Source organism: Balaenoptera musculus, chromosome 11 (assembly GCF_009873245.2).
Source record: "Balaenoptera musculus isolate JJ_BM4_2016_0621 chromosome 11, mBalMus1.pri.v3, whole genome shotgun sequence".
Classification (NCBI taxonomy): domain Eukaryota; kingdom Metazoa; phylum Chordata; class Mammalia; order Artiodactyla; family Balaenopteridae; genus Balaenoptera; species Balaenoptera musculus.
The window spans coordinates 101,199,393-101,214,193 of NC_045795.1; the positions used below are offsets into that span (position 1 = coordinate 101,199,393).

The 14,801-nt window shown below is 59.7% G+C and overlaps 1 protein-coding gene across 4 annotated transcripts in view; it reads right to left on the reverse strand.

Annotated features, from left to right (window-relative positions):
- Positions 1-3,499: 3,499 nt before the first annotated feature.
- The window catches only part of FBLN2 (fibulin 2), a 75,881-nt gene continuing 64,579 nt past the window's right edge, over positions 3,500-14,801 (reverse strand). Inside the window, exons 8-16 of one of the 4 annotated variants that reach the window (XM_036869089.1) lie at positions 13,711-13,845; positions 11,723-11,860; positions 11,076-11,219; positions 10,837-10,965; positions 10,332-10,457; positions 8,101-8,217; positions 7,318-7,446; positions 6,318-6,441; positions 3,500-4,331 (exon numbers count right to left, since the gene is read on the reverse strand). In XM_036869089.1, coding sequence (XP_036724984.1) covers positions 3,974-4,331; positions 6,318-6,441; positions 7,318-7,446; positions 8,101-8,217; positions 10,332-10,457; positions 10,837-10,965; positions 11,076-11,219; positions 11,723-11,860; positions 13,711-13,845 — 1,400 coding nt within the window. In that variant the 3' untranslated portion in view covers positions 3,500-3,973. Of the gene's footprint in view, positions 4,332-6,313; positions 6,442-7,317; positions 7,447-8,100; positions 8,218-10,331; positions 10,458-10,836; positions 10,966-11,075; positions 11,220-11,722; positions 11,861-13,710; positions 13,846-14,801 lie in introns of those variants that run through there. The other 3 variants (XM_036869088.1, XM_036869087.1, XM_036869090.1) reach the window with 3 other exon arrangements.

Below are 14,801 nucleotides of genomic sequence, written 5' to 3' on the forward strand. Positions count from 1 at the left end.
CACCACTGGTAAAATCACTAGCAACTGTGCTGCTCCCTTGTGTCAGGGAACAGGTGTGCCCCAACCACCAACCAGCTCCAATAAAAACCCTGGATACCAAAGGCTCAGGGGAGCTTCCCTGGTGGGCAGTGCTCACACATGAAGGCTGGGAGGAGGTGATGCCACCTGGGACTCCACGGGGAGGGCATAGCCAGAAACCGTGTTGGGACGCCTCCTGGACCCTGCCCTACGTGTCTCTTCCCTCGGCTGATTTTGATGTGCATCCTTTTGCTATAATAAAACTGTAAAAATAAGTATAGCACTTTTCTGAGTCTGTGAGTCATTCTAGCGATTCCTCGACCCTGAGGGTGGCCATGGACTCAGCAACCAGCTGATCTGAAGTGAGCGCGGCCCTTGGGAATCGTAGGGGGTCTGAAGTAAGACGTGATGCTTGACTGCGTGTACCAACTCGACTGGATCACGGGGTGCCCAGATATTCGGTTAAACGTTATTTCCGAGTGTATCTGCGAGGGTGTTTCTGGAAGAAATCAGCGTTTGAATTGGTGGATTCAGTAAAGCAGCCTGCCCTCTTCAGTGGGGCTGGGCATCACCCAATCTGTTGAGGGTCTGAATAGGACTAAGTGACAGAGGAAGGAAGAATTCAGCCCTTCCTGCCTGATGGCTTGAGCTGGGACACTGACCTTCTGTCCTCGGTACTGCTGGTTCTCAGGCCTTCAGACTTGCACTGAGTCACTCCACCAGCTTTCCTGGGTCAGATCGTGGGACTTCTCGGCTCCGTAACTGTGTAAGCCAATTCCTTATTTTATCTACCTATCTATCTATCTACACACACACACACACACACACATATGCATATATATACACTATTGGTTCTGTTTCTCTAGAGAACCCTGACTGATACACAAGGGCAGCTGTGAGAGGATTATTTCCTCAAACTGTGCAATTTGCCAAATGTGGATTTGGGACCAGAAGCTTTCCATTTGAGAGACAATTACTGGCTGCCTACTTTGATTGAGACTGCCCTCATGCCTGAAGACCATAAAATAATCTTGAAACCTGAAATACCCATAATGTCTTGGGTGATGTTAGAGAAACACTAGAAGGGAGGGCAGTGTCCGGAAGAGTTCCATAATAAAATGGAAATGGTTTGTGCAGGAAGATGCCCCAAGGGGAATGCAATGAGGTACTCAGCAGAATCACAAGCAGGTAGATTTCTCCCCTACAGCTGACTCTGGAATCACACGAGGTTCTTACCGAGGAGCTGCCAGATCCTACAGTCACTTGCATGGGGCCCTATGAAAGCCCTTGACTGACCAAGGTGTACGGACAACATCCTGTTTGGAAGGCTGGAAGAAGGTAAATACAAACGAGCTTGGTGGGCTGAACTGCATGCTGTTTGCCCCTACGTTTGGTTTTTCATTGACTTACAGGTGGTGGCCAATGGCCTGGTCCTACAGTCAGGCAGAGGGCAATGAAAACCTGGCCTATTACAGGGGTGTCCTTATGGGCACACCCTATGGAAATCACTATGGGGACTGGAGAGGTGCCTTAAAGTGGGACACGCTGACGCCCTTCAGAAGAACCCCCTTCCAGGATCAGAAAGGGATTAGAATCGGCAAGGAGGTACCCTGGGGCGCTCCTTGCAAGTGGCCACCTGGGTCCAGGGAGTAAGTGGACATCCGGGGTCCGCAGCAACACAGGGACGGGCTGGACCTAGACAGACTCCTCTCACACCCTCTGAGGCACGATACGTCAACAGAATTGTTGTACCAACTAGAGATATGGACACCATGGACAGCTATGGGGCAGAATCCCCGGGGGGAAGGCCTGCCCACAGCTGGCCGGATGGACTGATTATGGAGGCACCAGGAGGCTACAAACGGGTCCTGACAGGAAGAGACATCTACTCTGGAAGGGGCTTTGCACATCCAGCCCAGTGGTAGATGCAAATGCTCAAGATACTGTAAGAGTGTGGGCACGAGAGATAGTGTGCCAGTCTGGACCACCAAATCACATTTCTTCAAACCAAGGATCACACATTACACCCCACCGCGTCAACAGCGGGCAGACAGACCTCCTCCTTGGAATGACGTTTAGGCAGAGAGTTAGAATGGCATCTGAGACACCAGTCGTCTAACATGGGGTGGGGGGGAAGATAAAGGCGCGAAGAGCTGGCTTTCAAGCCTTCCTGAGTGTATGTTCACCCTCAACACCAGGGAGCCAAGGCAGGTCCCCACTAGGAAGATTCCTCTGCTTTTCTAGGTGATCTGGGACGGGGGGTGGGGGTAGGATTCTGTTGTGACCGCACCATTCTTCACACAGGGGGAGGATGCTGGCATGACATCATCTCCACTTTCTTTTTTTGTATCTGATGCAGCTGTCCCAGGAGCAAGGCTGCAACTGTGCATGCAGGAAGCAGGGCTGATTCCTAAGCAAGAAACCGTAACTAGACTTTTAAACCTTGGTGTCAGAATTCCTAAGGGCCTGATGGGGTGGACGACGCCTTCACCCCATCTGGCAAACTCAGGGTTGCAGCTGTGTGTCGCCTGCTGGTTGAGATGGCCCCCTGGTTACCTCTACCTATAGGAACGGAGTGGGCCGGGGGACGGAGGGGGGGGTGCTCACCGGACGACCATTGCTGCCTTGCATCTAGACCAGCACGACGGCCAAACCTAACGTCCGTTCCCAACGTGGAAGAACTGGGGTACAAATGGAGAGAAAGGGAATCGTAGCTGAGGGGAAAGGATGAATGGGTTACGCAACGACTACGTTTGTCCAGTACATTAATATCTCATGAGGCTTGGAGAAACAGGCAATACCATCTCTCAGCTCCATTATACCAGATGGCTGAAAGGGTGAAGCCGAGCTCACTCCTGCCTTTGGAACCTGACAAAGTGAAATGGACGCTGCAAACCTGAGTGGCCTTGTCCTGGAAGACATGTAGTCACATGAGAGACGATTCGCTGGATGAACTGCTAATGACTGGCTGGCACTCCAGTCTCATTTTGCAGGTTACTCCTACCTCCCGTGATGTGTCCCCACAGCCCTGGCACCATTGGTGAAGCTATAATACCGACAATGGCCAAGTACACTGGGACACGGAGTTACAGCCTCCGCAGGACGGAACACCAACGGAAAACGGCTGGCCCGAGAGAGAACTGGATTTAGCTACCCATTAGCTCATTTCTATGCTAAACAGTCTCACACACGTTCGTCATTAGGTGCGAACAGCAGTCGGTCAGGAGGTGAGAAAAGTAACACTAAACGTAGATGTCCAGTTTCTGGACAATGTCCAAAGTGACAAGCCAGGTGAGGCCCACATTTGGAGAAGGAGAGGAGGGAAGAGGGAAACGCGGGAGGAGGAAAAGTAGGACCAGAAGCGAGCACGCTCCCACTTCCGCCCTTTCAGCAACCCAAGGTGAGGCCCAAGGCGGGGCCCCAAGACACTCAGGCACCGCTGGCACGCGCAAACACTGCACAAAAGGAAGCGGGTCTTCTGTTTTCACTTTATAACCCTTTTGTACTATTTGAATATATATATATTTGCAATATACATGTACTACTTTTATAATTAAACAAAAACACTTAAAAACGATTTAAAAAAAGAAAAGTGAAGAGCTAATCACAGTGGAACATGAAACAGAATATCATCATTGGGGACAGGTCACCCAGCTGAGTCCAAAATCTCCAACGTGGTCGCTGATTCCAGTCTTGGTCACGTCCAGCCTCGGATCCTCCGACCCCATCCACGGGGCACCAGCACTGGCCTGCGCAAAGCTCCCTCCGGGGGCACAGGAGAGGCCGAAACGCGAGGAACAAGTCAGCAAAATCAAGTTAATTTACAGGGTCAGAGTAAACTGGCCACAGCGCCCGCCCCCCACGCGGCCGGCAGGGAGCGCGGAAAGAGGCGTGCGGCCGGGGCGCCGGACCAGCGGGGGACCCGGGGCTCCACGCGCTCGTCCGCGGCCGCGCCTCACAGGGCAAAGGTGGTGAAGAAGATGTGCATCTTGGCCAGGAAGGTGGTGACGGAGCCCTGCCGCCAGAGCTTCATCTCCACGTCCAGGGCGAAGTCCCGCGGCTCGCGCACGGACCGCTGCAGGAAGACGACGCCCGTGTAGGCGTTGAGGCGGCGCGTACCGAAGTAGCCCTCCTCGTTGCCCTTGGTGATGGTCAGTGCGATGGTGTCGCCGGCGAAGGCGGGCACCGGGCTGATGCGGAAGATGTGCGCCGGCACCAGCAGCCCGGTCTGGAAGTTGAGCCGGTAGTACGTGATGCGCGCCGGCGCGTTCTGGCACTCCATGAAGTCGTGGCACAGCGCGCGCTCGCACTTCCTGCGGGGCGCACGGCGGGGGCGTCAGCGGCGGGCTCGCTCCCACCGGACACTCACCCAGCCCGACCGACCGGGCGCAGGCCCCCCGCCCAGCTCCGCCCTCGGCAGCCTCGCAGCCTCTGCCGGGTCACCTGACCTCCCTGGACCTCAGCTTCCTTGTCCGTAGGCCTGGTTAATGGCCTTGAGGTTTCATTGGCGGGAAGGGGTGAGTTTATAAACATGCGGCTCTCGGCACAGCGCCAGGTAGCTTGTTAGCAGCTCTCTCTCGTCCCGGTGCGCCTTCCTACCTTCCTTCATTCTTACCTCCCTGCCTGCATTTTTTCCCTCGCACACTGCCTATCTGCATGGATTCCCTGGCCATGGTGTTTTCATTGTTGCAGTCTTTTCTCAGATTCCCTTTTCTTCCATAATTGACTCTCCTTCGGAGCCATTTCCTCTTCTGACTTGGGATGGCCTGCCCTTTCCCCTCTCCGAGTATCAGAGAGCTCCGAGTCACACCTGCTCCAGAGGACGCCTGGGAACTCGGCCACGCTACAGGACCATGATGACAGAACCTGCACCAAACCCCGTGGGGCCCAAGGCCTCGATTTCTAAGCCCAGCAACAATCTGGTCTCTTCTGGGTGCAATGAGACACTGCCACCTCCATCACTAAATCCCTGTCTCAAAGCTCAGTGCTTCCAAAATGGGCACCAGGGCTCAGCAGGTCTAGAGAATGTTGTGAGCAGAGTTCCCCAACTGGGGGACCACAGCGCATAGCCACGCAGGGTTGGGGTATGACGTCGCCAACACATGGCACTAATGCAGCACCAGGCCATGCCATATGCTGTGTAAACTCATGACGTGTTTTCACTCATGCCGTGCTCACACCCACCCTGGGGCTGGCGCTACCATCACCCACGTTGCAGGCGGAGCAGCTGAGACCCAGGGAAGGGAGGTCACCTGCCCAGGGTCACCCAGACACACTCACCCAAGTGTCCCAACACACCTACACGTAGACATTCCCCGGCACTGTGTGTATTAGCAAGCATGTCACAGAGTCAGCAGGGCAGCCGGCAAGTAAATCACGAGCGCATACATGCTAGGAAGTGCCACCCCAGGCGGGCTGCACGCACAGACGCAAAAGACGGCGACCAAGCAGAGAAAGCAAGCTTCGAACAACGGAGCACATCCACGTGACAGCACCGCGCAGAGAAAAGATGGACACCCCAGCAAGTACTCTACGGAAATGTATGTTTAGTAAGGAAAGGATAGGAAATATGGCGAAACACCAAGAGGCATCACTAGGGAGTGTGGTCACCAGCCTGCGAGATGGTCCCGGTGTCTCCCCTCCTGACAGTCACACTTCGAATGTTGCCTCCCAGGGTACCCCGTGCAGTGCTGGACTGTGTGGCCAGTGGCAGAAGTGATGATATGTCACTTTTAGGGTTAGGTTAGGTTACAAAGGACCATCACTTGCCTTCTTGATGACCCGTGCTGGGGGAGCTCCAGCCCCATGGAGAGGCCACATGGTGAGGCGCTGAGGCCTCCCGCCCAGAGCCATGAGTGGGCAGCGGGATCCTGCAGCCCTGGTCAAGGCTTCGGAGCACCCAGCCCTATGCGACCCTTAGCCAGGACCACCCAGCTAAGCGGCTCCTTGGCTCGTGACCCTCCAAAACCGTGTGAGATGGTAACTACTTGTCATGTTAAGATGCGAAGTGTTGCAAAAAACTCGTTACACAGCAAAAGATAACTAGTGTGTGTGTGTGTGTTTGAGAGAGAGAAAGAGAAGATTCTTTTTGTGAGTCTTCTTCCTTTCATGCTCTACGCACCGAGCTTTCTGCAAGGTGCTGTTTTATACCATTTATGGTCATCAGACCACAGACCTGGCAGTGGGGCCTGTGACGAGCAGGGGGTGGTGAAGGCACGCGCCACCGGTCACCTGGCCTCCGCCCGGGGCAGCGTGGATCGGGGCAGGGTCCCCGGCGAGGCCGGGGTGGGGGCACTCACGTTTCAGAGACCCGGACGTAGTTCGGAGGACACTCGAAACGCAGGCAGCGGAAGCCGCCCTGGATGTTATGGCAGGTCTCAGCCTCAGAGCAGTTGTGGGTGCCCAGCGCACACTCGTCCAGGTCTGGGGGGAGCAGAGGAGGGCGATGGGAGGGATGCCCAGAGCTGGAGACCCTCGTCCGAGCCACCCCAGCCCGCCCCGGGGGCCTGGGTCTCAGGGCAGCTCGTCCTGTGGGCACACAGCTCACATGCCACCCGAGCGTCACATACTCCCGTCTCTTCCACTCTGTACAGCACCCTTGTACACAAGGGCCTGGGAGCCTCTGTGCTGCCAGCACAGGCCATTCCCCAGCCCCCACGCCGGGATGGCCAGGGAGGAGGGGTTGGGAGAGATGTCCTGAACACGAACAGGTTTCCGGCCTGAAGCGCCTTCAAGAGCCAAAATCACTGCGGCGTCTGAGCTGTCCAAGAAGCCCATGCTGTGTTCCCACCATCAAGCAGAACAGGGCCTCAGGCTCAAAACTGAAATCACGCTCTAGGCACATAAAGTCATCATTCCCGCACAGCTGTTTATGGCAGGTAAGATCCTCACCTTTTACGGAGTCCAAGCTGATTATTTTTTAAATTAAAAAGCAGATAGCTCTGCAGCCAGGAAGCCCTGGCCAGCTTCTGGGACCCCTGAGGCTCCTCTTGTATGGGCTCCTCACTGGGTAGGGCTCCTGTCTTTAGGACCACCCCACAGGACCCCCGTCCCGCTCGCAGGGCAGGGCCCAGAGCAGAGTCCAAGCCTTGAAGACTCTAAGCTGGGTCAAGCAGCAGAAAGACTGCCACCTTCCTCATCCCAGGCGTAGAGCTCGGTGAACGTGGCCACCAGTGGCATGGGCCATTCTCTGCCTATGCACTTGGTGTCAGAGCTCTGGGAACACAGCCAGCTGCATGAGGCTTTCTGCGCCTGCTTGGAGGCTGCCTGAGGCCCCGGTGGCGCGGACCCCTCACTCACCCTTGCAGGACCTCCCGTTGGCCGTCATGGTGTAGCCGCGCTCCGGGCACGCGCACTGGTAGCTCCCTGGCACGTTGATGCAGCGGAAGGTGCAGAGGATGCCGGCGCCCTGAGCGCACTCGTCAATGTCTGCCAGAGAGAGTTTCAGCCCCTCGTGAACCCTGGGTCATCCTGCCACAGCCGTGGACCCTGGGGGCCCATTTTACAGATGAGGACGACAGGGCTGAGAGAGGAAGAGAGCTGCCCGAGGCCACAGAGCACACAGGACCCGCATTCCAGGGCTTGCTTCCCGGGGCCGCTCCATACTTGCTACGGCCAGCTGAGGGCCAATCAGGCACCAGACAGGGCGTGGACAAGGTACCGCCGACCCCTGCACCACACAGGTTTGAGCTGCACAGGCCCACTTACACGAGGACTTTTTTCAATAAATACTACAGTACTACGCAATCTGTCCTTGGTTCAACCACGCATGCGGAACCGCGGATACAGAGGGCCGACTGTAAAGTTATATGTGGATTTTTGACTATCGGGTGAGGGAGGCCCTAACCCCCGTGTCGTTCAAGGGTCAGCTGTAATTAACTTAATCCTTCATCCCACTGAGGTCAGACGTGGGAAGCATCTGTCCAAGGTGGCACAGCCAGGAAACGCACGGCTGGGACTCAAGCTCTGATACGACGCTAAGGCCTCCGTGTGCCCTGTGTCCCCGGCCCGGTGGGGACTCTAGGAGCCTGGCACACGGGAAGCGGTGTCTCTCAGGAAGGGGGCCCTGGGCAGGAGAGGTACCTGTGCAGGTGTGCCCGTCCTCGGCCAGCTGGTAGCCCTGGCGGCAGTAGCACTGATAGGAGCCATAGATGTTGGCGCACTCCTGGCTGCAGCGCTGGGCCTCACACTCGTTCACGTCTGCAGACAGACCAGCCGGCGGTCACCGAGGTGTCCTCCAGCCCAGAGGGCCCAGGTCCGGCTCACCTGGAGCCTTATCTTGACAGACCATCAGTTCCAGCCTCCCCTTCGGGCCGATGGGGAACCAGAGGCCCAGAAAAAGGCAAGGCGCCTGCCTGAGACATGCAGTGAGGCAGGGGCAGCAATGTATTATAGCTTGCTGGCGCAGTCCCGGCCTACTGCCTAGAGGAAGCAGCCACAGGTGGGGCTCAGATCCCCGCACGGGGAGCTAGATGCTGCCCTACTGAGGGTGCACAGCACTGGGTAGAGATGGCTCTGGGAGATGTCACCTAGGTGCTAACAAGGACCTGCCCTTGACCCCCAGGGCCGGCCCTGCCTGGGGGTGGGGGAGGGGTGAGAGCGGGCCTGCGAGGCAGCGGGTGAGCGGTGTGGGTGGAGGACGGGTGAGATGGGGCATCTGCTGGACTCTGAGCTCCCTGTGGGCAGGAACTTGTCTCTCATTCATCCAACCAAGACCTGCCGGGCTCCGACCAGCGCCAGGCCTGTGTGAGCGTGGGGACACGGCCACGAGCAAGACGGACAGCCACCTCCCCATCGTGGAGGTGACGTTCACATGTGTGCTGGGGAGGAAACGGGGGGATTAAATGAGTGGAATACCTAATACGTCAGAAGGTGGCGCGTGCTATGGGAAAAGAGCAGAGAAGGGGCAGGGGTGTGTGTGGGAGGGCTGCAGTGTTGGAGTCGTGCGGGCATCTGGGGAAGCATTCCAGACAGAAGGCACGGTGAGAGCACAGGCCCTGAGGTGAGGGTGTGCCCTGTGCACGCACAGAAGAGCAAGGAGGCCGGCGTGGTCAGAGCAGAGTGGGGGGGAGGGGGTCAGCTCACACATGGCCTTGAGGCCACCGTCTGCTGCATGACCCTCGGGACCTCACAACATACACAGGTTTCACACAAAATGATGGACGGCATGAATGAATGAATGAGTGGCTTCTCTCCTCTACCAGGCTCTGAGCTCCCGGGGGCCAGGGGCCACGCTGGTTCCATCTCTGAGTCTCTACCGTCCAGCCACAGATGGAGCTGGAGAGAAGTGGCCTGAAGTAGGGGTGGTGGGGGGGGAAGGCAGAAGGGCCAAGAAGTGAACGAATGAACTACAACTAGGGTGGGAAGGACGCTCCATCCCCACGGCTGTCTGCACCCAGCCTGGCTGGGGGGCGGGCTCACAGGTGGCTGTAACCCCCGTGAGTGAAAGGGAGTGCCAGGGTCTGTTTGGGGAGCCCATCCAAGTGCCATCTGACACAGCCAGGCCTGGGGTCGCTCCCCTGTCCTTGGGCTGGTCCCGTCCCACAGGAGGCCGGCTCTTTGGCCAGGCCAGGCGATCAGAGAGAGGTGCATGGCCTTCCCAGGGGCCTCAGCAGACTCATCTCCCCAGGAGGGAAATGAGGAAAGCACCTCCAGGGGAGGTGCTGGGAAAGACGGTGCCAGCTAAATGGGGCCAGAGACCCCACATCCCCTTTACTCACGGGACCCCTCCCCACTTCACCGAGCAGCCTGGGACCCCCGCACCCCTCCGCACCAACCCCACCAGACCTGGCCCAACCACACTGTGGACACAGGTGGGAACAGTATGACAGTCCCTCACGCATCCCCTCCGTCAGCCCCGGGCGCATCCCACATGGGTGAGGACTGGACCGCAGGTCCAGTTCACGTGCTTGGTTTAACACACAGTGTGTTTAAGTTTAGATCCACCAGCGACGTGTAAAACCCAGCAAACTTTGCATAAATATCTAGACTCCTGGGATCTGGAAAACCAAGATGGGGTCACTCTGCATGGCACTGCCGGGCCGTCCGCCTGGCCACGGGCCTACCTCTCACTCCCTCTGCTGCCTGCCTGGACCCCAGGGCACCGCAGTCATGGCCAGGACCAGCACCTACCAAGGGGCAGAGGCTGGGCTGCCCCCCTGCCTGCAGGGAGCTCCCGCCCAGGGGTGCAGACAGCACAGACGCCCAGCCCTTGGGTCTGAGATGGCAGTGGGGGCCCTGGCAGGAAACAGCCTGCAGCTGAGGCCTGGGGCCCTGCACAGTAGGCCACGGGTCAGAGGCCGGGTCGGCCGTACCTTCGCAACGCTTGCCGTCGGCCGCCAGCAGGAAGCCGGAGGCGCAGGAGCAGCGGTAGGAGCCGAGCGTGTTCTCGCACGTGTGCTGGCACAGGCGGCTGGGCGAGGTCCAGCACTCGTTCACGTCTGCGGGGCGGGCGGCAGGCGCAGGGCCTCAGGGAGGGCGCAGGTGGCCTGGACGCCAGCCCCCTCCACCCCCGGGGAGGAGAGGGACCCAGGAACCAGAAGGAGCGAGGGGGAAGAGGGAGCAGGGGAAGAAGGCAGAGGAGGTGTTGGACGGAGACCAGAGGCAGACGTGGAGAGACAGACGGCACAGCAGAGGGCAAGAGAAGAGCGCGATGGGGACCGAGAGCAGAGCCTCAGCTGGCCAGGACGGCAGGAAGGCAGTCCAGCCCAGAGAGGGCCGGGCACGTGGTCGGAGCAAGGCTGGCCGGGGGGAGGGCCTGGGGCAGGCGGGCACCTCTCAGGGGAGCCGGACGGGGTCCCGGCCACCAGTCCCACCTACCGACGCAGGCGCGGCCGAAGGCGTCCCGCTGGAAGCCAGGCTTGCAGTCACAGCGGTAGGAGCCGGGGAGGTTGTGGCATACCTGCCCCTCGCCGCAGCGGTGCACGCCCGACTCACACTCGTTCACGTCTGCAGGGGGAGGCGAGCAGGGCACCCTGAGGCCCGGAGTCTCCCCCTGCACCAGCTGCCCAGGCCCAGGGCACCCGGGAAGCGAGAGGCGAGGGGGAGGCGGGCCTTACCCACACACTTGGTCCCGTCCTGGCTGGCGTGGTAGCCACGCCCGCAGATCACTGGGTTCCTCTGGCACGTGTAGGAGCCCACCGTGTTGATGCAGCTGAAGCCTGGCCGACACGGCTCGGAGAGTGACGTGCACTCGTTGATGTCTGCGGAGGGGGGTGCGGGTGACGGGGAGCCTGCTGTAGCCCCTCCCCGAGCCCCAGCATCTGAGTCCAGGGCTGCACTGGGAGGCGGCCGGTCCTGGGCCCCAGACCAGCCCAGGTCGGGCTGGCAGGTCAGACTGTCCGGTCCCTGCGTGCCAGGAGCCGAGGGCTTTCCCTCCCAGAACCCAAGCGCTGTTGGGTAGGTTAAAAAAACGTGATACACCTTCATCCAGTCCAATCCCACAGATGGGTAAACTGAGGCCACAAGAGAAGTAACTCAGCCGCGATCAGACAGTTCAGGATAATAAGAGCTTCCATTTTGCAAGCGCCTCGTGGGGCCCAGGCACTGACACATCCATTCACAGGGGGACACTGAGGCCGGGAGAGGGAAAGTGCAGCAAGCCAGGCCTCCCTGATCTGTAAAGCCCTCAGAGCCTATCCCCCCAGCGACCCCTCCTAAAGACCCCCAGGGCCAGGCAGACACAGCCCCTCCAAGCCCCACTCACCCACGCAGTTGCCCTCGGGGTCCTGCAGGAAGCCCTCCATGCAGCGCTGCCGCGCCTGGCAGTAGAAGGAGCCCTTGGTGTTATGGCACGCGGAGCCCGCCTGGCAGTTGTGTGTGCCCAGCTCACACTCGTCCACGTCTGCCACACAGACCAGGCCGGGGGTCAGGGGCCGGCGGGCTGGCAGGCCCCTGCCCGCACATCCCCCCGGTGACCTTGACGGCTACAAAGGTCTTCTGCGTCACAGGGAGCTGCCGTGGCCCACGCCAGCAGTAACAACAACGTCACCCCTCTCACTGAACTGTGCCGTGCTACCAGGCGTTGCCCCAAGGGCTCTGAGACGTACTTATTCACTCAGCGCTCGCATGCACCCAGAAGCAGGCTATGACGAGCCCCCTCCTCCACAGGGGACACTGAGGCACAGGCAGGGTTCCATAGCTGCGGCACTGCTTCTGGGCAGGCAGGCTTGGAGCTTCCAACAATGGAACTGCCAGACCTGGATGGCACCGCTGTCCCCACCTGCGGTGTGGCACCAGCAGGTCACAAGGGCCCCTCCCCGCTGTGCAGCACCCAGTTTACAAAGTGCCGGCCCCACGCTTCCCGCACAGCAGGCACGTCGGGCTCTTTCCACAGATGAGGAAACCGAGGCACGGAGCAGAAAGGGGACACAGAGGGCTAGTGGCACAGCCGAGACTCCCTCGGCCTCCTGACGGCCTGCCCAACCATGTGTGTCTGTCTGTCTGTTGTTCATCCATCCACCCCCTCCAGTTTCCAAGGTTTCCACCACTTTCCCACAGGAGCCCAGCCTCTAGGCGGCCCTGTGCTGGGTTCTAGAACCCCATCCAAGGACCCCCGGGAGGCTGAGAACACAGCCCCTGCCCAGCCACTCTGGTCTAGGAAGGAGGCCCTGGGATGAGAGGGGCGGGGGTGGTGGGGCGTCCAGGGAGACGGCCCCCCTCCCCAGGTGCCAGGGTTCTCTAAAGGGGGCTCACCCTGGATCTGTGTGAGCCCTGTGGGCATGCGTGGTGCGCACAGGTGTGCGCCGAGGGGCCTGGGCTCATCTCCTCCCAGCTCATCCCACCCCTGCTCCACGCCCAGCTCAGGGCCCGGCATGGAGTGCGTACAGCACCTGCCTGAGCTCCCGCCGACCTCAGAGCCGCTTCCGACCGCCATTTTCCGGGCTTGCAACAATGGAGCACTGCTCTGGGTCTCACCTCCTGGGTGACTTTCTTCTAGACGTTTTCAGTTAAAATACAACGCTTCCCGTCACGGGTGAAACAAACTCCCAAGTGCCCGCCTACCTGGGCCTGCCAACCCCGCAGCCTCCTTCCACCGGCAGCGTGCTCCCACGCCAGACGCCCTTTCTGTTCTTTGCGCCAAGACTCCTCCCCTCCCTAAGGGCATGGCACCTGCTATTCCCTCTGCCTGGAACACCCTTCCCAGGGGCCTCTCATGCTGCAGGTCTCCGCCTGGACATCACACAGGCCACAGGGGGCCGGCCTCTTTGGACCACCACCTAAAGCAACACCCAGCCCCGTGCGCCTGTGGGCCCCCCGCCCCCCCTTCAGGAGACCAGAGACAAGAACACGCCCCCACCGGTACCCCTGCCACCCAGAACCCTGCCAGGTCCACAAACGACGCTGGGGAAGCATCTGCTGAAACAGTTCAATGGAACCTCTCTCTCTTCTGAGGCGGCTAGAATTTTCTGGTAAAAAGGACAGAAGTGACCCTTCTGTGGGAACTGAGGCATAGGGAGGGGAATAACTGACCCAGACACACTTACCTTGGGCCCCCCCCCGCCCCGCCTCTGCCCCCAAACCATCATCTGTGGGGTCTTCCCACAGGCAGGAAACCCCAGGGCTGGGAGCTTGCCAGAAGGGAGAAGGCTCTGGGCGGGCCAGGAGGTGGGCTGGGGGCGGGCTGGGGGCGGATCAGAAGGCGGGGCGGGGGGGGTGGGGAGGCGGGCGGGGCCTCCAGCCAGCACGCCTCACCTGTGCACTCGCCGTCCTTGAGCATGTAGCCGGACTCACAGGTGAGAGCCTTGTAGCAGCGGAAGGAGCCCACCGTGTTCATGCAGTGCTCGCCCCGGCTGCACGTGTGCAGGTCCGTCACGCACTCGTTGATGTCTGCAGGGAGGGTGAGGCCGTCAGAGGCTGCGGGGCGCTCCCGGTACGGCGCCGCCGGCCAGCCAGCCCTGCCCTCAAGGTGCTCACTTCCCAGAGAGCAGCACGGTCTGTGCAACCACCCATTCAACAAAGATTTATGGAGCACGTGCCATGGCCCCAGGGGTACACGGTGAACAAGACAGACAGAAAGTCTGCCATGGCACAGGACGCTCAGAGCGGGAGGACCAGCAGACAGACAAACCTAAGAGGGAGGGTGGTCCTGAGTGCTGTGGAAGAGAGAGTGAAGGAGACCAGGAGTGGGAGGTGCAGGGCGTGGAGGCACGAAGGATCCTCAGGGCAGAGGACACTTGAGCAAAGCATTGGAGGAGGTGCCAGAATGAGCCGAGCTCGTATCTCAGGCAGAGGGGCAGGCTGCCGGGCAGGTTCAGGGTCTGGCCCAGAGGGGCGTGACCGCGGGGAGAGGAGAGCGTTAGGAGATGCGGGGCAGGCGGGAGCCATAGAGGGCTCCAGCAGACGAGGGAAGTGGGCTGACCTATCGGTAACAGGGTCCCCTGGCTGAGTGCAGATACTCCAGGGGTGAGGGTATGTTAGAAGAGGAGATGATGGGGCTCAGGCTGCCACCCATGGAGGCGAGGAGAAGCAGTTGGGTTCTGGAAGTACTGTGAAGGTCAAACCGACAGCATCTATGATGGATGTGACGAAGCAGAGAGGAAAAGAGGAGCCCACTGGTCTCGGCAAAGCTTTCTGGACGAGCAGCCCTGCAGGTGGGGGCCCGGCACCTGGGAGCCCTGTGGGCATGTGGGAACGGCCCTCCCAGGCAGAGGGAACGGCCGGCTGGGAGGAGCAGGCTGACAGGGGAAGGTTGGGAGCCCTCGACGTCACCCTGAGCTTGAGGATCAAGGGCAGCCAGACACCTGCCTCGGAGTTCACGGAAGCGGGCTGAGGGGAGACATCAG